The following is a 26,660-nucleotide window of genomic DNA, read 5'->3' as shown; positions in this document are numbered from 1 at the left end:
GGAGCCTGGTAGGCTATAGTTCATGGGGTCGCAAAGGGTCAGACACAACTGAGCAACTTCACTTTCTTTCTTTCCACTGAATAACTGCTAAGCAATGTGAACATGGCAAGAAGTGGGAGCTACAGTCACTCCTGTTGTAGGAGAGAGGGCAGTGTCTAAGAAGAAGAGACAGTGATTGTGGAAAGATGCTTGTAAAATATTTTTAAGGGAAATTTAAGAGCACTTCATTTTCAGAATAATGACTTAAGTGATAATTAATGGAAAACAGTGATACTGACTTAAAACACATTAGGAGAAAGGCAGAGTGTGTTTAAGCGTCCAGGGAAAAGTCATGATGCAAAACAGGCATAGCCAGGGTTTTCGTTTGGCATCTCTGCCATTGGTCTTGCTGTCCCAGCCTGTCCTGTGCCCCTTGATGCCTGAAGGCCTGGGCATGGCCTTCCTCACTGTGTTCTTAGCAGTGTCACATGGTGCTTGGCACCTGGTGGAATTCAGTAAATATTTGTGGAATCGTTTCCTACCAATTCTCCTGTTTGTTATTAGTAACTCAAAAGATAAACAATAAAAATGTCCAGGTTCTAAATGTGTTGAAGTTTGAAGTCATATTTTCTCTTAAAGGGGGAACCAGTATACTTGTTGAGAAAGTCACTACTTTGCTCACGGCCAGGAACTGTTTATTTTATATATATATATATATATATATATATATATATATATATATATATATATATCTGTATGTATATATATATGGGGCTTCCCAGGTGGTACTAGTGGTAAATAACCTTATGTTTATATGACTTCCCAGGTGGCACAGTAGTAAAGAATCCTCCTGCCAATGCAGGAGATGCAGGTTTGATCCCTAGGCTGGGAAGATCCCCTGGAGAAGGAAATGTCAACCCATTCCAGTATTCTTGCCCAGAAAATCCCATGCAGGTCTCAAAAGAGTCATACTTGACTGAGCAGTTAAACAATAGTGTTTGTATATAAAATATTCTTATATGTGCTTTATATATAAATGTTTATATATACACATACATATGTATATAAAACACTATGCATACTGTATATACTACATTATATGATTATGTATACCATATGATATATATTACTCTATATAACATATATTATTTAGTATGTTCTGATATGAAACAAAACTAGTTTAAGTACAGCTGACAAAATGATATGTAGGCTGTATAAAATCTTTTATTATAAATTCCAAGAAAGCAATTATTTTTGTTTGTGCTTTGTTCTTGCATTTTAACAATATGTGTTTCTCCTTTTTCTGTAGAACTTCCTATTACTTGATGAGATACCACAGCTCAACCCTCAGCTGCCATCAGATGGTGAAACGATAGTGGGCATGAATGATTTCACTGCTTCTTGGGATAAGGTAACAAGTCCTCCACCCCAAGATCATGACTACTAATTGACAACTGAAGATATAGGTTTATGGGAGAATGATGAGGTTTTCCACATGGTGTAAAATGTAATTTGCTCATATATTGAGAGTATGTTATAAAAATTCTCAAAATCAGGAATAAGGTTTGCAGCTAATGGAGATTAAGTGTAAAATCAGCCTAAGACGTTTGATATGTTGCTCTTTATTTCATTTTCAAGAGAGTTTTCAAAGTATTAGCACATTTTGAATTTAAAGTAGATGTGTTTATGATGTTAGAATGTACGGGATTGGATGGACAAAATGGTGCAGTGCGGAATGGTTTAATGAATACACAGAGATTTGTTAAAGAGGCTTTGGGGAATCAGTGTACATTTTTTGCCTTGATTATCAGATCACTTTATTGTACATGCAGTGAGGCCATGATCTGGATCTTTGCTGTGGGGTAGAGTGGTGGCTCCCCCATCCTAAGCTTCTGGATGGTTCTGGCTACTTTGGTAGCAGCCAGGGGCAGGAAGGAAACAGCAGGTGGGCGTAGTGAGCACCACTGATTACTAGTTGAAGGGCTGCAGTGTGTGGAAACTTACAGGGAGAACTGGTGATTTTCCAACATTTAGTTTATTTATGACTTTCTGGCAAACAGAAAAAAACAAGGGTCCACTTTCAAAATTGCACGTGCAATGTTGCCTCCTTTATCAATAATTGAAATGTTCCTGCCTCCATGGTTCCCTGGTTCTTTGTGCACATCCTCCCGTATCAGTATGGATTAGTCAGGAGAAAAGAACCCCACCATGGGAGAGGGAGTTCCATTCAGGGAATTAGTTACATAGATGATAAGAGTGAGGAAAAGCAGAAACAGCAAAATGGTGGTGGGTGAGACAACCCAGAAATTAGCAAAGGCAGGAAACTCTTCCCACCCGAGAGCCGGGAGGACTCAGGAAGATGTCTCTACCAGAGGGTCCACTCTCCAGAGCAGAACTCAGAAGCCTGGCTGCTGTCAGAGTGGGGACCATAGGGCAAGTGTCTAGACTCTGTAGACTCCTCCTGTCTTTCATGCCTGTGACTGTTGTGCCACCTGCATGGTGTTCACCAACTTCTGATTAAGTGCCTGCCATCTCCATCAATAGCACAGTAGGATAATATGTTCCCGAATATATAAAACCACATCCCTGTACCAGTTGAACATAGCAACTCACAGAAGGTGCCTGACCTATCCTGAGAGTTTCTCATACCTTATTCCGGTAGATTTACCTCCTGCTTCGTATTTCTCGTCACAGTACTCTTGAAGCATTTATGGAAAGCACTAAAATTCCATTATAAATACCACTCCATTTGAATCCTAACACATATTTTTTAATGACCCATTACCAAATTTCTTTTGTACCAAATTATGCAGCATTTTAAAATGAGCTATTTTGTTTTTCTTTCAAGAACTTAATAACATGTTCTCAGACTTTTGTGCAACTTGCATTGTAAAACAGAACGGCCTGTTATGTTGTCCTGGCCTTGCCTATGGAAGGACTGTGCCCCTTGCTGGGGTCATTAGTAATTATGGCTGTCAGGTTAAATCACGGGTGAGAGATCCCTTGGATGGGGGACACAGACACTGGGGTTTTAAAGAGAAGCTGACATATATCAAAATGAATCCGCCACAGGCACACATGTGTTCCCCATCCTGAACCCTCCTCCCTCCTCCCTCCCCATACCATCCCTCTGGGTCGTCCCAGTGCACCAGCCCCAAGCATCCAGTATCGTGCATTGAACCTGGACTGGCAACTCGTTTCATATATGATATTATACATATTTCAATGCCATTCTCCCAAATCCTGTGGTGGATTCATTTCGATATATGGCAGAACCAATACAATATTGTAGTTTAAAAATTAAAAAAAAAAAAAAAGGAAAAAAAGAAGTGTAACCCCAAAATAAATAAATAAAATAAAAAGAGAAGCTGAATCTGAATGAAGCCCCTGCTGGGTTGGGAGGCAGGAGAGAGACATGAACTCTGTAACCTGCTCCACTAGACAGCCAGGTGGGCAGGTGGGGGCAGGTCTCAGGGACCCAGGTCTCATTCACGAAATGATGGGACTTGGTCTCAATCTTGAAGCTGTAAAATAAATGGTCCTGTGGGAGCCCCCATTTCTTCATGGGGCAGGGGTTTTCAACTATGTCTGGTACAGAGTAGGGTCTCAGCTGATGATCCTTGTTGAGTCAGCATCCCCTGAGTCTGGATAACCAGGAGTTGACTGGACCCAGCATGTCTGCGGTGCTGAGTGCTGCCTTCTACTGGTCTCGGCAGAGTAGTGCCCGATCCTGAAGCCTGAACAGGGAGGGAACTCAGTGTTTGACCCTGGGAAACAGTGAGGGGTGGTGACAGGGAGCTGATGTTGGTATGTGACTCATTGTTTTTTAGTCATAACTAAGTGATAAGTAATAAAATAAGAACCGTAAGTGGCAGAAAAGAATAAAGAAGTGGAGAAGGTTAAAAAAATATTTCTTATGTTTTAACATCTAACTTCTTATTGGTAGATTTATAGTTTCTTTAAAATTTGGGGCTAGTGTTTTTGACCATGCAAAATAATTGTCATTTTTTAGCATGTGAATGCTTTATAATTAGTTCATTTCTTTCTGGAGAACTTTTTCATTTTGAGGAATATCCAGACTTAAATTCAGGATCGTGTTTTTAGTCTTTGCGGCACTTTAGAGTCAAGTGTCAGCATTCGTTTTTCTTTTTTTAAGCATTGGCAGCTATTGACAATTTTCTTAACACTTATGATATGTAAAGACACAATGAACCTGTAAGTCTCTCAAGAATGTGACTTGTTATTGGCACAATGAATACTTTGTCCTCCCTTGCATTGGGTGGGGGTACTAGCTCATATATCTCTATGGTTTTTGTTGTTATTTTGTTCCTTTGGGCTTCCCTGGTGGCTCAGACAGTAAATAAGCTGCCTGTTTTTCTTCAGTAGAAGTACTTTATTATCCTCTGTTCAGCCAAGACAGATGATGTATGTAAATACATATAAAATTGAGGCTTTATCGCTTTGATTCATCATGTCATAATTAACTTATTCCCCCTTTTTTGTTGTTGTTGGTGGTGGTGGTATTAAATTAGAGCTCTTGTTAAAAATTGGAGCTTGGACCATTATTAATAGCACTTAATTTGCCAGGAGTGACTATTATATAAAGTGTACCCCTTTGCTTGCTGAGCACTACTGAGGTTCATTCTTTATGAAATGAAAGTGGATACATTAGTGGAGATCTCAATTATTTAATTACAGGCCAGGCATGCCAGGAACTTATGCTGCCACCTTGTGGGGGTTGATTGATGCTTTTGAACTGGGGTGCTGGAGAAGACTCTTGAGAGTTCCTTGGACAACAAAGAGATCAAACCTGTCAATCTTAAAGGAAATCAGTCCTGAACATTCATTGGAAGGACTGATGCTGAAGCTCCAACATTTTGGCCACCTGTTGTGAAGAACTGACTGATTGGAAAAATCCCTGATGACGGGAACAATTGAAGGCAGAAAGAGAAGGGGATGACAAAGGATGAAATGGTTGGATGGCATCACCGACTCCATGGACATGAGTTTGAGTGAGCTCTGGGAGTTGGTGATGGACAGGGAAGCCTGGCATGCTTCAGTACATGGGGTCGCAAAGAGTTGGACATGACTGAGTGACTGAACTGAATTGAACTGTGAAGATTAATGAGACAGTTAAAACCAAGGGTCATAATGAAAACTTATAAATGATTAAAAGCCTCCCAAGCTGGATATTCTATTAAGTGCATTATATTAATAAGCTTATGTGCATTATTCAGTTTGCGTTTCAGGCAGGTGCCTTGTCATTTCTACTACTAAAATTCTGTGGGTGTCTAGAGCTATGTCCTTATGGAAATCTGGTAAAAGAATGAGCCTTGTTAACCCCCAAAGAGTTATGTATGATTGGCTGAAAAGGCCTCCAGGACTTACTATCTTAAAATAGGAAGGACAAAAATGTGGATTACATTAGCATATCAATGACTATTACATAATTTTCTCTACCTTCTGAAGTAATGTATGTTACTTTATTGAAATGGGCACATTTTTATAAACTTTAATTTGCAGAAATCAGGAACCCCAACCCTACAAGACCTTTTCTTTACTGCCAGACCTGGTGAACTGTTAGCTGTGGTTGGACCTGTGGGTGCAGGAAAGGTAAGTTGTGATGCCTTTTGTCAGCTTGATGCAACACCATTGCCCTTGTTAAATTCTCAGAGTTGAGCCCAGAGCTATGCGTGACACAGTTTGAATTGGTTGGGTGTACCTAGAACAGCGTTTCTCAATCTGTGTTCCATGGAATATTAGTTTTGCAAGAAGGTTTCATGGCCAAATAAATCTAGATAAGCACACACTGTGTTTTCTTTCTTGGTGCTTCACATTGCACAGTTGGGGACCATTGTCAGGAATTTGGACTTCTCAGTGAATGAAATTATTGATGTGACAGCTGTTCAGGTTGGATGGAGACAGTGGGGACTTATTTTCATCACAGTGGCCCCTCTAGGAAGTCTGGAGGTGGTGAAGGCTCTTCCAGGAAGCTCTGAGCATTTCCTCATGGGACTTGATGTGATCCTTTCAGTGCATGTATAGTGAATGTTCAGCCATGTGCTGGAGCTAATGACACAGATGTGAGCCAGATCCGGACGTCTCTACTGTTCAGAGGCAAACAGGTTCCAGGGCGAGACAGACACACAGGCAGTTTATCTCAGCGCAGTGTGGTGAGCGCTCTGATGGTGTAGACACAGATACGTCACTTCTGTGTGTCACAAGAGATTTGAAAGACGTGCACTTGCACTTAGTGTCCTGTGTTGTGAAACAACGGAATACAGAAACCTAAATGTGGATGTGTACATGACAGGGTGAGGATTTCCTCTATGATGGACTTTTGCTCTTTAGACACAACTCATTTCAGAATTCTTTTAAGTAATCATCTTTGGATATATTCTTCACACATAGCTATTTAAGGATAAGTGTTTGTCAAGTGAAGGATACTTGGATGCAGGAACAACTGCACTAAACATCAGATACATGAAATACACATCCTGCTGGGCTGCTCTGCTAGTGAAGGATGTTAAACATTCTTAGTTTTTGCTGAGTGTAGTGCTTCATTTGGGTGCTCCTCTTGGGCAGAGGAGATTGTTATAGTATTTTATTAGTATTCCTTATCAACCATTCATTTGCATTGACCACTTCTGTTATTTTCATTTGTTTTTGTCCAAACTTCCAGGGCTGTACTTTATCCTGTTCTAAATGCAAGTGTTCTATTGTGTATCAAGCACCATCCTGGGGTCAGCTGTGCTATGGGATGTGTTTCATCCTGAGTGCTGCCTGTTCATGTGTGTGTGTTGCCATCTGTTTCAGTCGTCACTGTTACGTGCTGTGCTGGGGGAGCTGCCCCCGAGCCAAGGGCAGGTCAGCGTGCACGGGAGGATCGCGTATGTTTCTCAGCAGCCCTGGGTGTTCTCAGGAACTGTGAGGAGTAACATTTTATTTGGAAAGAAATATGAAAAAGACCGATATGAAGAAGTAATAAAGGCTTGTGCTTTGGGACAGGTGAGTAAGGACTTTTGAGTAGCATGTACTAGAATTTCAAATGACAGACTTGGTTTAAACTATCAGTAAAGTTTGTTGAAAGTTCTTTTTTTAAAAAAAGTTTGAAAGATCTTTCAGTGTTGTTTAATATTTACACCGGTCTTCTTAGTGAGTATGCAGGCAAATATGCTAATCCTTCAATCCTAATGTCATAAGGACGCTCACAGAATGCTTTGTTGAGGAGGGGGTTGTTTCACTTTGTGAAGTTTCATTTGCTTTTAACTTATTTTCGTAGTGGAGAATTACAAAAATTTCTAAAATTAGAGTGCGCAGTGTAATGAACCCTCATGTGCCCACTCCCCACCTTCAAGCAGGAGCAGCTGGTTGATGCAGTCTTGCTGCATCTCCACCCCTGCCCTCTGCCAGCCCCACCCCACCCCAGGTTATTCTGGAGCAGATCCTAGACCTCAGATTTGTTCATCTGTAAAGCATTCAGCTCAGCTGGTAAAGAGTCTGCCTGCAATGTGGGAGACCTGGGTTTGATCCCTGGATTGGGACGATCTCCTGGAGACGGGAACGGCTACCCACTGCAGTATTCTAGCCTGGAGAATTCCATGGACTCTGTAGTTCATGGGGTTGTGAAGAATCGGACATGACAGAGTGACTTTCACTTATACTTTCAAAGCTTCCCTGGTGGCTCAGAGGATAAAGACCCTGCCTGCAGTTCAGGAGATGTGGGTTCAGTTTCTGGGCTCGGAAGATCTCCTGGAGAAGGGAATGATTACCCACTCCAATATTCTTGCCTGGTGGGCTACAGTCCATTGGGTTGCAAAGAGTAAGACACCACCGAGCGACTAACACACTAATATTTTACTAGTTTTTCTCTAAGAGATAGGAGAGCCTTTGGAAAAACATATTATTTCATCTGAAATATAACCCCAATTCTTCAATATTATCAGCCTTCTAGTTTATATATTGCTAATCATCTCACTGAGAAGTCTCCTTTACCATTGGTTTGAATCAGACTCCACATGAGGTCTGCCCCCTGCACTTGGTTGGTACCTCCTCAGTCCCTTTCAGTCTCTAGATTTTTCTCTGCACTTGGTTATGACTGGTATTTTTATTTAAAGAAAAGAGAATGCTTTAACATTTCTTCTTAATACTGCATTGTTTCACTGGGGGAGAGATTGTTTTCAGAAAAGACTGTGTTTCACAGAAAATGGCAAGGTGAAACTCTGAAATTTAGATGAAATCAGTGAATGAATGGTGAAAATGAAATTACCTGATAAGACAATATAATCTGGCAAAAAAGAAAGAAAAATGTAAATACTGATAAATACTGTGTTACTCTCTTAGGTTATAAAAATTGAAATGATAGCATTAAAGGGCTTCTCCTCCTCAGGGCCTGTTCAGTGCCATGTGTTCTTTTGTACTGTAGAAAAAGATTGGGACAGTCTTTCAAAGGCACGGTGTTGAAGGCTCCAAACTCACTTTGTGAAGCAATAGTAATTGTGCCTGAACAATGACTTGAACGTCATAGATTGTATCAGATGAGCATCATTTTGTGATTATGTGAACAAAACAGAATTGCCTGTTTAATGCTCTTGTTTCTTTCCCCTGGGTTGTTGTTAATGTGAGATCTTCTTTTGTGGAAATGATATTGTTACTGAAACCACTCTTTTCATACAGTGGACTCAGTAACAATATCATGAAGCACAAGCTGGAATCAAGATTACTGGGAGAAATATCAATAACCTCAGATATGCGGATGACACCACCCTTATGGCAGAAAGTGAAGAGGAACTGAAGAGCCTCCTGATGAAGGTGAAAGAGGAGAGTGAAAAGGCTGGCTTAAAATCCAACATTCAAAAAACTAAGATCATGGCATCCAATCCCAACACTTAATGGCAAATAGATGGGGAAACAATGGAAACAGTGACAGACTTTATTTTCTTGGGCTCAAAAATCACTGAAGATGGTGACTGAAACCATGAAATTAAAAATGCTTGCTCCTTGGAAGAAAAGCTATGACGCACCTAGACAGTGTATTAAAAAGCAGAGACATTACTTTGCTGACAAAGGTCTGTCTAGTAAAGCCTATGCTTTTTCCGGTAGTCATGCATGGATGTGAGAGTTGGACCATGAAGAAAGCAGAGTGCCAAGGAACTGATGCTTTTGAACTATGGTGTTGGAGAAGACTCTTGAGAGTCCCTTGAACTGCAAGGAGATCCAACCAGTTCTAAAGGAAAGCAGTCCTGAATATTCATTGGAAGGACTGATGCTGAAGCTGAAGCTCCAATACTGTGGCCATCTGATGCAAAGAACTGACTCATTGGAAAAGATCCTGATACTGGGAGAGATTGAAGGCAAGAGGAGAAGATAATAATTGAAGATGAGATGGTTGGATGGCATCACTGACTTGATGGACATGAGTTTGAGCAAGCTCTGGGAGTTGGTGATGGACAGCGAAGCCTGGCATGCTGTAGTCCATGGGGTCTCAAAGAGTTGGAACGACTGAGTGACTGAACTGAACTGAGTCCAAGCTCAGTCTGCTCACTGCACCGTAGGCCAATAAGCCTGAGGTGAGGTGTTGAGACAAAGAAGGGAGTTTATTCAGGAAGCCACTGACAGAGAAGATCAGTTCAGTCACTCAGTTGTGTCTGACTCTTTGACAAAACATGGTCCACTGGAGATGGCAATGGCAAGCCACTTCAGTATTCTTGCCTTGAGAACCTCATGAACAGTATGAGAAGGCAAAAAGATAAGACACTGAAAGATGAACTCCCCAGGTCAGTAGGTACCCAGTATGCTACTGGAGATCAGTGGAGAAATAACTCCAGAAAGAATGAAGAGATGGAACCAAAGCAAAAACAACACCCAGTTGTGAATGTGACTGGTGATGGAAGTAAAGTCCAATGCTGTAAAGAACCATATTGCATAGGAACCTGGAATATTAGGTCCATGAATCAAGACATATTGAAAGGGGTCAAACAGGAGATGATAAGGGTGAACATTGATGTTGTAGGAATCAGTGAACTAAAATGGAGTGGAACAGGCGAATTTAACTCAGATGACCATTATATCTACTATTGTGGGCAAGAATCCTTTAGAAGAAATGGAGTAGCCATCATAGTCAACAAAAGAGTCCAAAATGCAGTACTTGGATGCAATCTCAAAAACAACAGAATGATCTCTGTTCGTTTCCAAGGCAAACCATTCAATGTCATGGTAATCCAAGTCTATGTCCTGACCAGTAATGCTGAAGAAGCTGAAGTTAAATGGTTCTGTGAAGACCTACAAGATCTTCTAGAACTAACATCCAAAAAGATGTCCTTCTCATTATAGGGGACTGGAATGCAAAAGTAGGAAGTCAAGAGACACCTGGAATAACAAGCAAATTTAGCCTTGGAATACGGAATGAAGCAGGGCAAAGGCTAACAGAGTTTTGCCAAGAGAATGCACTGGTCATAGCAAACACCCTCTTCCAACAACACAAGAGAAGACTCTACACATGGACATCACCAGATGGTCAACACCAAAATCAGATTGATTATATTCTTTGCAGCCAAAGATGGAGAAGCTCTATACAGTCAGCAAAAACAAGACTGGGAGCTGACTGTGGCTCAGATTATGAACACTTTAGTGCCAAATTAAGACTTAAATTGAAGAAAGTAGGGAAAACCACTAGACCATTCAGGTATGACATAAATCAAATCCCTTATGATTATAGAGTGGAAGTGACAAATAGATTCAAGGGATTAGATCTGATAGAGTGCCTGAAGAACTATGGACAAAGGTTTGTGACATTGTACAGGAGGCAGTGAACAAGACCATCCCAAGAAAAAGAAATGCAAAAAGGCAAAATGATTCTCTGAGGAGGCCTTACAAATAGCTGAGATGTCAGGTTAGCACCTCAAAATAGCCATCTCATCAGGGGCAGGATGTCACGTTCTTCTGTGAATCAGAGATGGTTGGACATGAGGAAACAAAGTAAAAAGATGATTTAATTCTTGTGAATATCTTATAAAGCAGCAAGCATCATGTGGGAGATAAGTTAGTTTCACTTCCTTATAATCCTTCACAGGTGGTCAGGGTCAGGCTATCTTCCTGAGGCAGGCCATTATGCATTCCTGCAGTAACAAAAGCAGCAAGATAAGGATTAAAGTCACAGAGGCAGATCCAGTATGAATTCAAAATTAACCCTTCCTGGTTACAGTATCAAGGTAGCACTAATGAGCTGGATTGTTATTAAATGGTGTTTATAATGTGGTAATCCAGTGGTTAAAACTCCATGCTCCCAATGCAAGGTGCATAGGTTTGATCTTTGGTCAAAAGCTAAGATTCTACATGCCACAGTTCAGTTCAGTTCGGTTGCTCAGTCGTGTCTGACTCTTTGCGACCCCATGAATCGCAGCATTCCAGGCCTCCCTATCCATAACCAACTCCCGGAGTTCACTCAAACTCATGTCCATCGAGTCAGTGATGCCATCCAGCCATCTCATCCTCTGTTGTCCCCATCTCCTCCTGCCCCCAATCCCTCCCAGCATCAGAGTCTTTTCCAATGAGTCAACTCTTCGCATGAGGTGGCCAAAGTATTGGAGTTTCAGCTTTAGCATCATTCCTTCCAAAGAAATCCCAGGACTGATCTCCTTCAGAATGGACTGGTTGGATCCCCTTGCAGTCCAAATGAGTCTCAAGAAGAGTCTTCTCCAACACCACAGTTCAAAAGCATCAATTCTTTGGCGCTCAGCCTTCTACACAGTCCAACTCTCACATCCATACATGACCACAGGAAAAACCATAGCCTTGACGAGATGGACCTTTGTTGGCAAAGTAATGTCTCTGCTTTTGAATATGATATCTAGGTTGGTCATAACTTTCCTTCCAAGGAGTAGTGTCTTTTAATTGCATGGCTGCAGTCACCATCTGCAATGATTTTGGAGCCCAAGAAAATAAAGTCTGACAATGTTTCCACTGTTTCCCCATCTATTTCCCATGAAGTGATGGGACCGGATGCCATGATCTTCATTTTCTGAATGTTGAGCTTTAAGCCAACCTTTTCACTCTCCTCCTTCACTTTCATCAAGAGGCTTTTTAGTTCCTCTTCACTTTATGCCATAAGGGTGGTGTCACCTGCATATCTGAGGTTATTGATGTTTCTCCCGGCAATCTTGATCCAGCTTGTGTTTCTTCCAGTCCAGCATTTCTCATGATGTACTCTGCATATAAGTTAAATAAGCAGGGTGACAATATACAACCTTGATGTACTCCTTTTCCTATTTGGAACCAGTCTGTTGTTCTATGTCCAGTTCTAACTGTTGCTTCCTGACCTGCATACAAATTTCTCAAGAGGCAGGTCAGATGGTCTGGTATTCCCATCTCTCTCAGAATTTTCCACAGTTTATTGTGACCCTCACAGTCAAAGGCTTTGGCATAGTCAATAAAGCAGAAATCGATGTTTTTCTGGAACTCTCTTGCTTTTTCCATGATCCAGCAGATGCTGGCATTTTGATCTCTGGTTCCTCTGCCTTTTCTAAAATAAGCTTGAACACCAGGTATTTCATGGTTCACGTATTGCTGAAGCCTGGCTTAGAGAATTTTGAGCATTACTTTACTGGCATGTGAGATGAGTGCAATTGTGCAGTAGTTTGAGCATTCTTTGGCATTGCCCTTCTTTGGGATTGGAATGAAAACTGATCTTTTCCAGTCCTCTGGCCACTGCTGAGTTCTCCAAATTTGCTGGCATATTGAGTGCAGCACTTTCACAGCATCATCTTTTAGGATTTGAAATAGCTCAACTGGAATTCCATCACCTCCACTAGCTTTGTTCGTAGTCATGCTTTCTAAGGCCCGTTTGACTTCACATTCCAGGATGTCTGGCTCTAGGTCAGTGAACACACCATCGTGATTATCTGGGTCATGAAGAACATGCCACAAGGTGCAACCAAAAATTTAAAAACAATTTAAGAGCAAATATATGGACTTTCCTGGTGGCTCAGATGGTAAAGGATCTGCCTGCAATGTGGGAGACCCGGGTTCAATCCCTGGGTCCAAAAGGTCCCTGGAGAAGGGAATGGAACCCACTCCAGTATTTTTGCCTGGAGAATTCCATGGACAGAGAAGCCTGGCATGCTATAGTCCATTGGGGTCAGCAGAGTTGGACACAGCTGAGCGACTAATGCTATACTACAAATACTGAGCAAGAAAGGAAGCAAAGGTAAACAGTGAGAACAGCAGCTCCCATTCAGAGTCTACATGTAAATCATTTTCTCTCTCTCACACATGTATGTATACACACATAAGAAGGTATGTAAGTTATTCTTTATGAGTGTCCTTGATGTTAAATTCCTCATTTTTTGTTGGTAAAGCTGAAGCTTGGGGGATGAAACAGCTGTCCTTAACATTTGGAGCTCGAGTTCAGATCTGTTTCTGCACAACTCTAGGCTCCATGCTTGTCCTTGGTGCTATGCTGGCTTGAGGAAGTTTAAAAAAAGAACTTTTCAAAAAGCAGGTGATGGATGAAGGTGGAAGGTGGGATGCGGAATAAACAGATCTCAGGCGTTTTTCTTTACCTTAATCATGTCCAGCTCCTGATGCCCACATCAGACCCCAAAGACCCAGGCCAGGTGTGAGTGTTTCTCTCATGACCTTGCCTTTTTGGTGAAGCTCAGCCCTGTCTTTCTCTCCCACATTTGAGCATCTCTGGAGAAGAGCAGCTGTGGGACAGTGGCTACCATTCAGCGTTTTCCTCAGGGGCTGTTGTTCTCCCTGGGGGGCGATGCTCTGCTACAGCCAAGTGGCACGACTGGACCAGTACTGAGGACAGTGTTCTGAGGCTTCCCTCAGCCTGGACCATCCATGCAGCAGATTCTGTGAGAAGGGGCCCTGCAAGATTGGGCTGCACAGCGATTCTTCTGTATGTGATGAGACAAATATTTACAAAGATGGACTGCTCTCCTGTTTGCATGGTCAGGACAGAGAGTTGGGGCTCCTGGTGCCCATTCTCTCCTTGGCAGGAAGGTGGCCTAGGGCAGAGGAGTAGTGAGAGGGGAGTCCTGGACCCGGCTGTGTCACTCCTGCTCTCACTGTGAACACGTCCTGTTACCTGCCTGAGGTTTCCACAGCAAAATGAGGACACTGATTCAGGGGTTTTCCAAGAGGTTTTGTTGCTGCTCTTAAATGTCTCTATGACTGGTTAGCAATTAGCAAGGGGTTAGCAAGGTCTTTGCAGCACTTGGAAACCATTTAATGAGTTATGAGAGCCTCTGCTTATCTCCTTTTGGAATCCATGTGTCGGTGGATAGACATGAGATGGTCACAGATAGTAGAGGTGTCTAGAGTTATTTTGGGCTTCCTTGGTGGCTCAGTGGTAATCTGCTTGCAATGCAGGATCCCTGGGTAGGGAAGATCCCCTGAAGGAGGGCATGGAGACCTCCTCTAGTACTCTTGCCTGGAGAATTCCATGGACAGAGGAGCCTGGCGGCTTACAGTCCATGTGATCACACAGAGTCAGACATAGAAGTGACTAAGCCGCAGTAGCAGCAGCAGGGTTATCTTGGCCTGAAGATACAGAGACTGCACGTGTAGTAGAAAAGTTTTGACCGTTAGAGAAAAATGGTCCCGGATAGTAACTCCAAGTGTTTGTCTCAGTTTCTCCTCTTATTACATGGTAGAGGGGTGGGATTACCCTAAAGGCTACAGGCCACGCCTGTGAAATGCAAACAAGTCAGGGTTTCAGTTAATGGTAGCAACTCAGTTACTAACACAGCTTTTTTCTCTTTATTCATCCATACTTAAATGCATATAAATATTATAAAGATTTCTCCTTACAGTTCTCTCTGTGCTCACATCTGCCTAATCTTGGAGGAAAAAAATAATTAAAAACAAAATGTTTTGTATTACATATGTTAATAACTGATGTATTAACTAGATCTAATTGAAGTAAACCTTTAAGCTTATTGAGCTGAAAACTTTTCTGTAATAAAATAGGGAGATATGAAGTGATCACATTGGGAATATCAGTTGAGGCTGATGAGATAACTCCAAAGTCCAGGAGTCAGCAGGCTCAGGGACTGAGTCTCAGTTTCTCTGTTTACTAGGAGTGTGGTCAGTCAGCAATAACAAGTTATCAATTCCTGTCCTTTTTCCATTTATGAGGGTTTTCCTACACTTTAGATTCTCACAGCATCCTTGAGTTTAGTGACTCTTGTTTCTGAAGCACATTCTGTAGAAGAGGAAAGTGAGACTTAGGAGATCAAAGGATTTTTTGTATCATGGAGACCCCGGAGTGCCATTTGCTTCCTCCCCAAATTTGCTAAAGTAAAGACAGAGAAATGAGTGCTGCTTGTCTATGCCAGGATCTGTCCAGTGATAAGTACAGGCAGTCCAAAATTTCTAATATAATAACTGTAACTTAAACTTGATTGTTATCTTGTGGTTTTTGGGATGTTCTTGTCATTGTTTTTTATTTCCCCAGGTACTCTGGGGAAAATAAACAGGTTTGTCTATTTATTTCTTAAATAGTATTCAGATAAATCTTATCATAGATTCCCTGCTTCTCCAATCAAAGCCTCCCACTCTGGTGGGAGCATTATCTATCCTGTAGATTATTCCAGTATCCTCCTCACTTGTATCCACCCTCACCCATTCCCCCTTACTGCCTGTTTTCCACAAAGCATAGAAGTGATTCTTTAAAAAACCTCAGACCAGGTCAGTCCTCCCTTCTCCCCCTTCCCCTGTTACTGGGAGTGACCCCAGGCTCCTCCTGCTCTGTCTCTGCCCTAGCTCCCCTCATTCTTACTCAGCTCTGCTCTCCTGGCCTACTTGCTTGTCCTGAACACCTTGGGCATCCCCCTGTGGCCCCTGCACTCGCCCATCCCTCTGTGGGGAGCAGCCTTTCCAGGTCTGCCTGAGTCCCTCCTCCTCCCCAAATCTGCTCACACCTGCTCTGAGCAGAGCCCTCACACTCCAGTGTGGACTCTCTTCCCTCCTTCACTCTCCATCCCCCTGAGCCGGCTTCCTTTTCCTTCTAGTCCTCAGTACTTGCACTCAGGTTGATTTCTTATATCATCCATCTCCCACCATGGAAAGAAACTCTGGGACTTTGTTTCTTTGTGGCTGAATTCATCGTGCCCTGAATAATGTCTGGTGTATATGTCGATCTTCAATAAATAAGTATGATAATAGTCAAATGCATAAATGCTGCAAAAAACTACAGAATTAAAAAGAGAAAACAAAGGGCTTTTTTGGTGGTGTTGTTCAAGGTTATAGTTTAGTCACTATGAAACATTCCCATTGCTCTTCATCAAATACTTGTATGAAGAACTGATGCTAAAGGATTAGGAGGATGGGAATTCCCTGGTGGTTCAGTGTTTAGGGCTCCATGCTTTCATGGCTGAGATCGTGGGTTCAATGCCTAGTCAGAGAACTAAGATCCCACAAGTTACATGGTTTGGCTTAAAAAAAAAAAAATATAGGATAAGAGGAAAGTGAAAATCACTCATTCCTGTGTGACTCTCCAGGCCAGAATACTGGAGTGGGTAGCCTTTCCCTTCTCCAGGGGACCTTCCCAACCCAGGGATTGAACCCAGGTCTCCTGCATTGGAGGTGTATTCTTTACCAGCTGAGCCACAAGGGAAGCCCAAGAATACTGGAGTGGGTAGCCTATCCCTTCTCCAGCAGATCTTACTGACCCAGGAATTGAACTGGGGTCTCCTGATTGCAGGTGGATTCTTTACCAACTGAGCTATGAGAGGAGAATACATTTTAAATCTTATTCTCTTTCCCTTTTCTTTCTCCACATAGGATTTATGGTTTCTGGAGGATGGAGATCAAACTTTGATAGGAGACAAAGGAACCCCGCTGAGTGAAGGACAGAAAGCCCGGGTCAGCCTCGCCAGGTAAATGGGGTTTCAGTTGCCATCCTGCCCCTCCTCCTCCATGGCTCCTAGTGGACATGAGCACGCAGACCCCTCTCACCAGGTGGGCCTTGGTGAAGCAGGGTCTTGGTTCTTTCTATGGACCCTTGGAATGAACATGGAGTTATTGGACATCATCATGATTCAGAGATGAGCCCCAGGCAGTGTGAAGTGTGTTCTCCTGACATCTGTCTACGTTTTCTAGAGCCATGTATCAGGATGCAGACATCTACCTCCTGGATGATCCATTCAGTGCAGTGGATGCAGGAGTCAGCAGACACTTGTTCGAACAGTGAGTTAGCTCCTGTTTTCTATCATCTCTGCTTTCCAGGAACCCTGTAGAGATTGGGGAAGAGAGCTCAGGAAAGCCTTTGTGCTTCAGGAGACTCAGCTCGCTCTGCCCTGGTGTCCCTCTCCTCGTCTCTTCCTTCCACAGAAGATCCATTATAGAGAAATCTTGTATCTTCATGAAGTCAAGAAAGGACAATACAGCAGGTGCTTCCATTCTGTGGAGACCAGTGGGGTCCGTGCTTTAGGGAGCAAGGGATAGATGGCAGATTTCCCCCTGCAAATGGCAGTTGATGGATCCAGACCTGAGGAATAAGAAAGATGATATACGGTTTTTAAGTCAGAGATCAGGTCTTGGTAACCTGGTACTTGACTGGCAGTTCTTTTCCTTCATCATTTTTTTTTTCTTTTCTTTCTTTCTTTATTTAAATTGAAGGATAATTGCTTTACAGTATTTTGTGGTTTTCTGTTATACATCAACAAGAATCAGCCATAGTTACATCCATGTTTCCTCCTGCCCAAACCTCCCTCCCGTCTCCCACTCCATCATTCTTTGTCACAGAACCCCTGTTTCAGTTCCTTGTCATAAAACAAATTCCCATTGGCTATCCATTTACATTTGGTAATATAAGTTTCCATGCTGCTCTCCATACACCTCACCCTCTCCCTCCTTCCCTCAGCCCTGCGTCGTTAGGTCATTTCTGTATGTGTGTTTCTCCATTGCTGCCCTGAACTTAAATTCATCAGTACCATGCTTTTAGATTCCATATATATGTGTTAGTATACAATATTTATATTTCTCTTTCTGACTTACTTCACTCTGTATAATAGGCTCTAGGTTTGTCCATCTAATTAGAACTGACTCGAATGCATTCCTTTTTATGGCTGAGTAGTATACCATTGTATATATGTACCATAGCTTCTTTATCTGTTAATCTGTTAATCCTCCATCATTTTTTTAAGACATGTGAGAAGCAAAGTTTTCAGTATTGATTGGAAATACCCTTGTTTTATGCTTATTATTCTGTATGTTTGAAAATACTTAGTAAAGTCTAGAATTTAAGAATGATTTATTCTACATCAGAGTCTGTTCTCTAAGTCTGTAAATCTGTTTCTGTTTTGTAGATAGTGTCATTTTTGCAATATTTTATATTCCACATATAAGTGATATCATATTGGTGTTTGTCTTTCCCTTTCTGACTTACTTCACTTAGTATGATAATCTCCAGGTCCACTCACGTTTCTGAAAATGGCATTCTTTTTTTTGCTTTCTTTATCCATTCACCTGTCAGTTGACATTTAGGTTGTTCCCATGTCTTCGATGTTGTGAATAGTGCTTCTATGAGCATAGGGGTGCGTGTGTCTTTTTGTGGTTTTATCTGCATATATGCCTAGGAGTGAGATTGCTGGATTATAGGGTAATTCTATTTTTAATTTTCCAAGGAACCTCCAAACTGTTTTCCATATTGCCTCTACCAACTTACATTCCCACTAACAGTTTCAGTTCATTTCAGTCGCTCAGTTGTGTCTGACTTGGAGATCCCACGGACTGCAGCACACCAGGCCTCCCTGTCCATTATCAGCTCCTGTACAGTGTAGGAAGGTTCTATTTTCTTTACATCCTTTCTAGCCATTGTTATTTTAATGATGGCCATTCTGACTGGTGTGAAGTCGTACCTCACTGTAGTTTTGATTTGCATTTCTCTAATAATTCACAATGTTAAACACCTTTTCATGTGCCTACTGGCCATCTATATCTATATCTATCTATCTATCTATATATCCTTTGGAGAAATGTCTATTTAGTTCTGCTAATTTTTCAGCTGGGTTGTTTGTGTTTGTTATTGAATTGTATAAAGTATTTGTATATTTTGCAGATTACCCCCTTGTCAGTTGCATCATTTGGAAATATTTTCTCCCATTCTGTATGTTGTCTTTTTGTTTTCTGATGATTTTCTTTGCTGTGCAAAAGCTTGTACATTTGATTAGGTCCCATTTGTTTATTTTGTTTTTATTTCTATTGTCTTGGGAGACTGACCTAAGAAAACATAGATATTATTTATGTCAGAGAATATTTTACCTGTGTTCTCTTCTAGAAGTTTTATGGTGTCATGTTTTAAGTTTAAGTCATTAAGTCATTTTAAGTTTATATTTGTGGGTGGTGAGAGGGTATGTTCTAACTTCACTGATTTACAAGCCTGTGTCTCTGCCTTTATGTCTTAGTCTCTTCTTCATCTAAGCTCACCAGTCAGATTAAATTAGGCCCAGAATGATTAAGGATAACAGTTACTCCTTTAAAGTCCCTGTCATGAAATTCTAAGGTACTAATGGCTAAGATGTCAGCAACTGAATTTTAAGGACATCACTGATTGTAAATCAGGTCCAGAATAAAAGAGTAGAAACTTAGCGGAGTCAGCTGATGTGTGAGGAGCTCTGACCTCTGACCTCTGGACACGAGGAGCTGGGATTCCACATCTACTAAGCAGAGGTTGTTAAACTTTGATGGAACCTGCCCGTATGAAAAACATGCTTAGTGCTGGCATGAGTTGTGGAGATAAATTTTGGTGATGGCTGGAGAACAATGTGAATGTACTTAATGCCACTCAACTGTATGCTTAAAATGGCAGAAATGGTAAATTTCATGTTAGGTATATTTTAATACGGGGCTTCCCTGTTGACTCAGTGATAAACAATCCACCTGCCAAGCAGGAGATGGAGATTGGATCCCTGGGTTGGGAAGATCCCCTGGTGAAGGAAATGGCAGCCCACTCAAGTATTCTTGCTTGGAGAATCCCATGAACAGAGGAGTTGGGTGGGCTACAATCCATGGGGTTGCAAAGAGTCAGATATAACTTAGGGGCTGAAAAACATCAACAACATATTTTACCACAATTAAAAAAAAGACTGCATAGTAGAATCGAATCTTTCAGAATCCGAGGTAGCAGAGGAGCTGACAAATGGCGTGGCCTCCAGTTCTCTAATCTGTCCCCCCTTTCCCATGCTGTTTTGATCCTGGATGGATTTTCCCTTAGAGAAGTGCCTTGTGACTTGTGATGAGTTCAGTGACTGGGGCTAGTGCTGTGACAGGGATTCCCCACCCCCACCCTCCTGGCATCATGAGTAGCTTAGGCTCCCTCTTCCCAGGACCCTGACCTGAACCTACAAATGTCTGCCACCCCATCTTATGTGAGGCTGCACAAGTTCTCCATCATTTCCTGAACAGTTTCTGCTGGCCATCGCATCTGTGTCACGGGGAGGGGAGAGGGAGGCATTCTGATTGCTGAGAACGGTGTGCTGATCACAGTAGTCCTCCCAAGTTCTTATTCAAACACAGGAAGTATTTGTAAAGTTTTCTTAAACATTTTGGGTTTAATGACTTGAAATGTACACTTGATGGAAGCAAGCTTGTTTAGATTGTTGCTTGCTAATCACAGCCCATTCTCTAGGGAAACTTAAAGCAGAGAGCATGAAGGCAGTTTATAAAGTCACTCAGCAGCAAGGGGAGAATGTTCTCTAGTTAGAAAGTTGGATGGAATAATATGCTATGAGTGATGGTGGGCATGTCAAAGCTTAGTAATGGGGTTATTGTTCAGTCACTCAGTTGTGTCCTACTCTTTGTGACCCCATGGACTGTAGCACACCAGGGAGTATTTTGTATTAGTAATGGGGATTCTTTTATATTACAAGTGAATGAATCGCACTCTACTTGCTGTTAACAGTTTCCTTCAGTTGTGAATATACATCCAAGTTTATTAAGGTTCTGTGAATTTACATCTATATGTTGCAGACATTGTGTGGGTTCTATCACATACAGAAGGTTAGCGGCCTTACAGGAACTGATGCAGTGTTACCTGTGTCTAACTTGGATTTTAACATGTGTCAGCCCCATATCACCAAACCCCTGCATCCTGTGTTATCAGGTCTTCGGGTCTGTTCTGATCAGACTCCCACACTGCTGTCTACACAGCTCACCCTCCTGTTCCAGCCCTTCAGAGACCCCCCTGCCAACCATGTTCAGGATGCAGCTCCAGGTCCTCAAACAGAGAACAGGCTTCTTTGCCGTCTGCTCCCATCAGCCTTTCCAGCTGTGCTGGCTTTGTGGTGGCCCTTTCTCACCCCTCCCTGGAGAAGGGAATGGCTACCCACTCCAGTATTCTTGCCTGGAGAACCCCATGGACAAAGGAGCCTGGCAGGCTACAGTCCATGGTCACAGAGTCAGACATGACTCAGCAACTGACACTTTCATTTTCACTTTTTTCTCACCCCTGTCTGTCTGTATATTCTGGTCCCTCTGTCCCCAAGCTAGGGATCAGTGTGTCAGGGCAAAGAAAAAAGGTGAAAAATGGGCCCTGCCATTCCCCCTGCTCCTCCAGTGGGTACCTGTGCCCCCTGTCTTCCCACAGCCCACAGAGGGCTGCACTTGACCATTTATGAATACCCTCCCAAGCCCCCATAAGCTGTGAATGCAGGGAGGTGCCTCAGCTTGGCTTGTTCTGTCCCAGGACCCCTGCACCTGCTGTGTCTTCTTCCAGGGATGTTTCCCCAGAGAGTCTCAGGGCTCCCGTGTCTCCCTATTTAAGACAGCAGCCCTCCTTTCTTTTTCTTCACAGCACATGTCATGCCTGAAAGGGCATTTTCTATACTCATTCTTATGTTCACGTTTATATGGTATATAATTTTGTCTCCTGTCTTGACCAACGGGTGTATCCTTGGCATGTAGGACAGTGCCTGGCTCACAAACCTCTGCTGACTGGATGAATGAAGGTGGGGACTCTGTCTTTTTTGTTTTATTTGGTACACATCCCTGTACCATTGGATGTGTCCACTCTTAACAGAGCCCATTATAGAATTATACATGGTATTATAATTCCTGGTGTACTTCCAAACTGGTATACATCCATACTTCTAGACTTCCCTGGTGGCTCAGACAGTAAAGTGTCTGCCTACAATGTGGGAGACCCAGGTTCAGTCCCTGGGTTGGGAATATCCCCTGGAGAAGGAAATGGCAACCCACTCCAGTACTCTTGCCTGGAAAATCCCATGGACAGAGGATCCTGGTAGGCTAGAGTCCATGGGGTCACAAAGAGTCGGACATGACTGAGGGACTTCACTTTCATATGGTTATTTTAAGATTAACCCAGTCCTTACATAGTAATAACAATTAAACAACTGACTGTTGAATCAGTCATTTTTATGGCATGACTTGGAAATCTTTACTCTAAAAACTTGGAAAGTAGAGTGGTTTGGAGAAGTAGCATTATATTTAATTAATTAATTTTTATTTATTTATTTGACTGCATCGGGTCCTAGTTGCAGCACACAGGGTCATCTTGCTTCATGTGGGATCCTCCATTGGTGACATACAGCCTCTTTAGCTGTGATGCACAGGCTCAGGCACTCTGAGGCATGTGGGATCTTAGTTCCCCTACCAGGCTGCCAGAGATATCTAACCTGTGTCCCCTGCATTTTCACGTGGATTCCCAACTACTGGAAGTATCACCTGGAAAGTCCCCTAAAAAGCGTCTGAAGTTTAGTCACTTGTCTGATGTCATCATGCTCGTGAGAGAGACTGAGCTGCAGTCTGCTGCCTCCAGAGTCTTCATCTGACTCACTCACAAGCTGAGCTCTGGCCCAGGTCCCTGAGATTTGCTCTACGAGGGGCTCGGGCTCCCAGAATACCTGCCTGGAGCCCAGCCCGTGGTCACTGGGGTCCTGGTCCCACCCACTCTCTTCCTTGGAGGGGCTGTAGACCCTCTGGGGTGAAACTGGGGCTGAGTCCCTAAGGATCTGCCTTTAAAATGTAGGAGCAGTCTGAGGGGTACTATGAGAAACACACACACACACACTGAGGTTTGAATTCTGAGGAGGTCTTGGCTAAGAAAATTGTGTGTCCTTTGAGCCTTGGGTGATTTTTCCCTCTAATTGGGACTATTTGGACTCTCATCTTTCATTTTCACATTCAGAAAGTTTTCAGTGCAAGTAAAAAAAAAAAAAAAATTACTTCCTAGATGGGACTGTCACCACTTCCTGGGGGTCTGCATTTAGAATGTAGCAGCAGTTTTTTTATTGTAGAAAAGAAATTAACACTGCTGTTGGATGATTCCTGCTGTGATTTTGATTCCGTTCTGTCATTTTCATGTTTGGAAGGTGTTCAGTCCTAGTGAAAAAAGACTTTCTTCCTGGATGGGACTGGGAATGTTGTAGAGACTGATGGATGCCACGCTGGCATTAATTTTCTGTCTAGTACTATTTTGGAAGAAGTATCTGAAAAATGCACTCTGGCAAAAGTTACCAAGAATCTATTTTTTTTGTTGCAGTATGTACATCATTAATCATGAATAATCACCTAGAAAGCTGCCTAAGATAAATGTACGCATTTTTATATGACATAGATTCCTCTTTTCCATTCCTGCTGCTGCTGCTGCTGCTAAGTCGCTTCAGTCGTGTCCGACTCTGTGTGACCCCATAGACGGCAGCCCACCAGGCTCCCCCATCCCTGGGATTCTGCATAGAGATAAAAATGTTTTAGTTCAGTCAAGTTTTGGAATTTCAGTATTAGTTGTTTTTCTTTATGAAACATGTAAATGGGTTAAGCTGAGTTTTAGGCAAAAAAGCCTTAGCTGTTAGTGCCTTCTTCACGGGATTGCTTTATAGAATTTTTTAGCATAACTATTCTTTAAAGTTTGCAGCTGATGACTGTGAGGACCTACTCAGATTTATTGATTTATGTTTATTTGATTTGTATTATTGATTTGGTATTTAAACTACAGATCTTTGCTGTGTTGCCTTTGTCTCATGTTTACAAAATATGTTTCCAATTTGGAGCAGTCCCATTAATGTGCTTTTGTATACTGTACATTTTATGTTTGTAGGTGTATTTGTCAAGCCTTGAGGGAGAAGATCACAATCTTAGTGACGCATCAGTGGCAGTACCTAAAAGCTGCAAGTTGGATTCTGATATTGAAAGGTGTAAGTAATTTCTAGACGCCTGTGGAACTTGCTAGCACTCAGGTGTGCTGAAAGCCAGGCCTCTCAGCAGGTCGCTGTCCTTGGGTTCAGGGTAAACACCTTCTTCTCCCTCAGTTTTATAGCTTCTTCTTCTCAAAAGTGGTGTTCATGCCTTTGACAAAGAATCCAAAGACCTGTAGAAATGTCACTACTATGCCCTGAGCCACATAAACCCTAAAGTGTATAAAAGTGCTACCACAGGGTTACTGAGTCATCACTGTTCTTGTGAAATTTGTTAAGGATAATGATGCTATTTTATACAGAACTTTTTGTTTTCCCCTTTCAGGATTTAACTCAAAGTACATTATTTGGAAATTAGAGATATTAAGACCTGTTTGTAACCATGTGATTGTCATACACAGTTTGCTAAAGAGCATCTTCCATTAACACCAGAAGCGAGGTTGGGTATCTGAGCACACAGGTCAGAGACGCACACTCTGCTGGTTTCCCCAGGTGCCGGTCTCACTATCTCTTTCCATGCCTGATACGTGTGGGAGCCTGTGCAGCAGGATGATAAAGCTCTGCTTTATGGGGCTCCTGTTCTTATGGGGACAAATGTGACAGAGAGGGGTGGAGCTGACATCCTGGCTGCCTGCTTAAAGAGCTGGTGCCTCATGTGGCCTGAGTGACATGAAGGTGGGGGCCATGCAACACCTGGGGGAGGGAGTCTGAGGCAGGGTGTCCTAAGGAAGGAGCTGACCTGGCAGGTTGGAGGAACAGCAGGAAGACCAGTGTGTCTGGGGAGAGTGAGCAGGGGGATGTGGAGGGAGCTGGTCTCTGAGCACTGGGCAGTGGGTGGAAGTGGGATGGAAGTCTTGGATAGTCCAGAGCAGAGGAGTGATATGGTCTGATGTGGGATTTGAAAGATTCCTTATTATTCATCTGGTCCCATTCACAGAAGGGAGAGGATGGCTGTCCTCTCGAAATTGTCAGTACTTACTTGCAGAGTACAGTAGCAACCTTTGTACCCAACAGTCGTTTCCTTGTGCATCTTAGAGTTGTGAAGTGGAAAGTGATAATTTCATTTAAAAGGTGCATGAATTTTGCCTCCCAAGTGAAATAACACAATGTATCCTGAATAATTTTCCAGTTCTGCAGTGTCAGATGGTACCCAAAGTCTTCATTGAGTTTCTCCCAGGGGCCACCTGAGGGGATAGGGTGAGAGGGGGTCCAGCGAGGGTCCTGGGTCTTCACCACCTGACTTGTCTTAACCAGAGCTGGTCTCATTTTATGAGTTTTTCATTTTAGGATTTTTTATAATATTTTGTTTGCTACTGACTAAATCAACTGAGTCTTGTTGCATGGGGTGAGAAAATTGTGAAAATATCTGCATATTATTTTATATGACTTTATAAGGGAGGGAAACTGTGCAAGGATGTGTCACATGTGTTCAAAGAAAATGATTAGATTGGTTGTAGCTTAAACACAGGCCTGATTTGGGGAAGCCTCATTGGCTGCTTGTGGTTGGTTGTTCCTAAGTTTTTTTCTTGGGTCTGGGTGCACTGATTGTGGCTTAGATTTTGGTTTGCTGGCTGCCAAGGCATTCAGTTCAGTTCAGTCGCTCAGTCATGTCCGACTCTGTGACCCCATGAATCACAGCACGCCAGGCCTCCCTGTCCATCACCAACTCCCAGAGTTCACTCAGACTCACATCCATCGAGTCAGTGATGCCATCCAGCCATCTCATCCTCTGTCGTCCCCTTCTCCTCCTGCCCCCAATCCCTCCCAGCATCAGAGTCTTTTCCAATGAGTCAACTCTTCGCATGAGGTGGCCAAAGTACTGGAGTTTCAGCTTTAGCATCATTCCTTCCAAAGAAATCCCAGGGCTGATCTCCTTCAGAATGGACTGGTTGGATCTCCTTGCAGTCCAAAGGACTCTCAAGAGTCTTCTCCAACACCACAGTTCAAAAGCATCAATTCTTCAGTGCTCAGCCTTCTTCACAGTCCAACTCTCACATCCATACATGACCACAGGAAAAACCATAGCCTTGACTAGACCTTTGTTGGCAATGTAATGTCTCTGCTTTTCAACATACTATCTAGGTTGGTCATAACTTTTCTTCCAAGGAGTAAGCGTCTTTTAATTTCATGGCTGCAATCACCATCTGCAGTGATTTTGAAGCCCCCCCAAAAAAATAAAGTCTGACACTGTTTCCACTGTTTCCCCATCTATTTCCCATGAAGTGATGGGACCAGATGCCATGATCTTCATTTTCTGAATGTTGAGCTTTAAGCCAACTTTTTCACTCTCCACTTTCACTTTCATCAAGAGGCTTTTGAGTTCCTCTTCACTTTCTGCCATAAGGGTGGTGTCATCTGCGTATCTGAGGTTATTGATATTTCTCCTGGCAATCTTAATTCCAGCTTGTGCTTCTTCCACATTAGCGCCACCCCAGTCTCATGGCCTCCTTGTTTAATTGCTTCAACAGGTGGAATATTGAATTTTCAGCTGGGAACTTCCTGCATTTGTGGGGAAGCTAT

The 26,660-nt window shown here is 42.6% G+C and overlaps 1 protein-coding gene across 1 annotated transcript in view; it reads left to right on the top strand.

The window, feature by feature from the left end:
• LOC133258053 (ATP-binding cassette sub-family C member 4-like) overlaps positions 1 to 26,660 on the top strand; it is a 170,082-nt gene that overhangs the window by 42,361 nt on the left and 101,061 nt on the right. Inside the window, 6 exon segments of the mRNA XM_061434392.1 lie at positions 1,289 to 1,390; positions 5,503 to 5,592; positions 6,796 to 6,987; positions 16,771 to 16,865; positions 17,089 to 17,175; positions 24,044 to 24,140. Coding sequence (XP_061290376.1) covers positions 1,289 to 1,390; positions 5,503 to 5,592; positions 6,796 to 6,987; positions 16,771 to 16,865; positions 17,089 to 17,175; positions 24,044 to 24,140 — 663 coding nt within the window.

Source organism: Bos javanicus, chromosome 12 (genome assembly GCF_032452875.1).
Source record: "Bos javanicus breed banteng chromosome 12, ARS-OSU_banteng_1.0, whole genome shotgun sequence".
Taxonomy (NCBI): domain Eukaryota; kingdom Metazoa; phylum Chordata; class Mammalia; order Artiodactyla; family Bovidae; genus Bos; species Bos javanicus.
The sequence above is the reverse complement of the archived record's forward strand: the minus strand, read 5'-3'. Positions and strand labels throughout refer to the sequence as shown.